This window comes from Nanorana parkeri, unplaced genomic scaffold (genome assembly GCF_000935625.1).
Source record: "Nanorana parkeri isolate BGI_ZX_2015 unplaced genomic scaffold, ASM93562v1 scaffold1059, whole genome shotgun sequence".
Taxonomy (NCBI): Eukaryota; Metazoa; Chordata; class Amphibia; order Anura; family Dicroglossidae; genus Nanorana; species Nanorana parkeri.
The window spans coordinates 182795-183377 of record NW_017307327.1 but is presented as its reverse complement, the minus strand read 5'-3'; the positions used below and the strand labels follow the sequence as shown (position 1 = coordinate 183377).

The following is a 583-nucleotide window of genomic DNA, read 5'->3' as shown; positions in this document are numbered from 1 at the left end:
GGAAGAAATGGACTAAGCTGAAGGAAACCATCATTACAGACCCTTCTGTCGTATTGTCAGTAACCTCAGTACTCCGAAAATTGGCAGACATTCAGTAATATGTGTATATTATATACGGAGGATATTCTTGTAATATACCCGAGGTCAGACATGTATGAGGAGGCGGGGCTGTGACACAGAGGAGTAATTTCCAGCTAACACAATATCTTCTTCCTGTCCCCTTCATCCTTCTCTGTTGCTCATCACTGTGATTGTCTTCTATGGATTAGTTTGTATTATTATATTGAACTGTCTGTGTTGTGTATCATTCGTCTTCTGTCCTCGGAACGTTGTTCCCGTACATCGCTCTATGTTCACAGAGCACAGCTCCGTCCTTATTACAATCTATTCTCTCAGTCCAACAGCCAGGAAGACGCCATGATCGTCACCCAACTACCCACGAGGCAGACGCTGAACGACTTCTGGGCCATGGTCTGGGATTATAAATGTACATCCATGGTGATGATGCAGAGAGCGCAGGACCTGAACGAGGTCAGCACTGACATTACTCACCAACACGACTCCATCATTACTGACCAACATG

General features: G+C 44.9%; 1 protein-coding gene across 1 annotated transcript in view; it reads left to right on the top strand.

Annotated features, from left to right (window-relative positions):
* Positions 1-583, top strand: part of LOC108796118 (receptor-type tyrosine-protein phosphatase kappa-like) — a 20714-nt gene that overhangs the window by 9757 nt on the left and 10374 nt on the right. Inside the window, exon 6 of the mRNA XM_018567536.1 lies at positions 397-531. Coding sequence (XP_018423038.1) covers positions 397-531 — 135 coding nt within the window. The remainder of the gene's footprint in view (positions 1-396; positions 532-583) is intronic.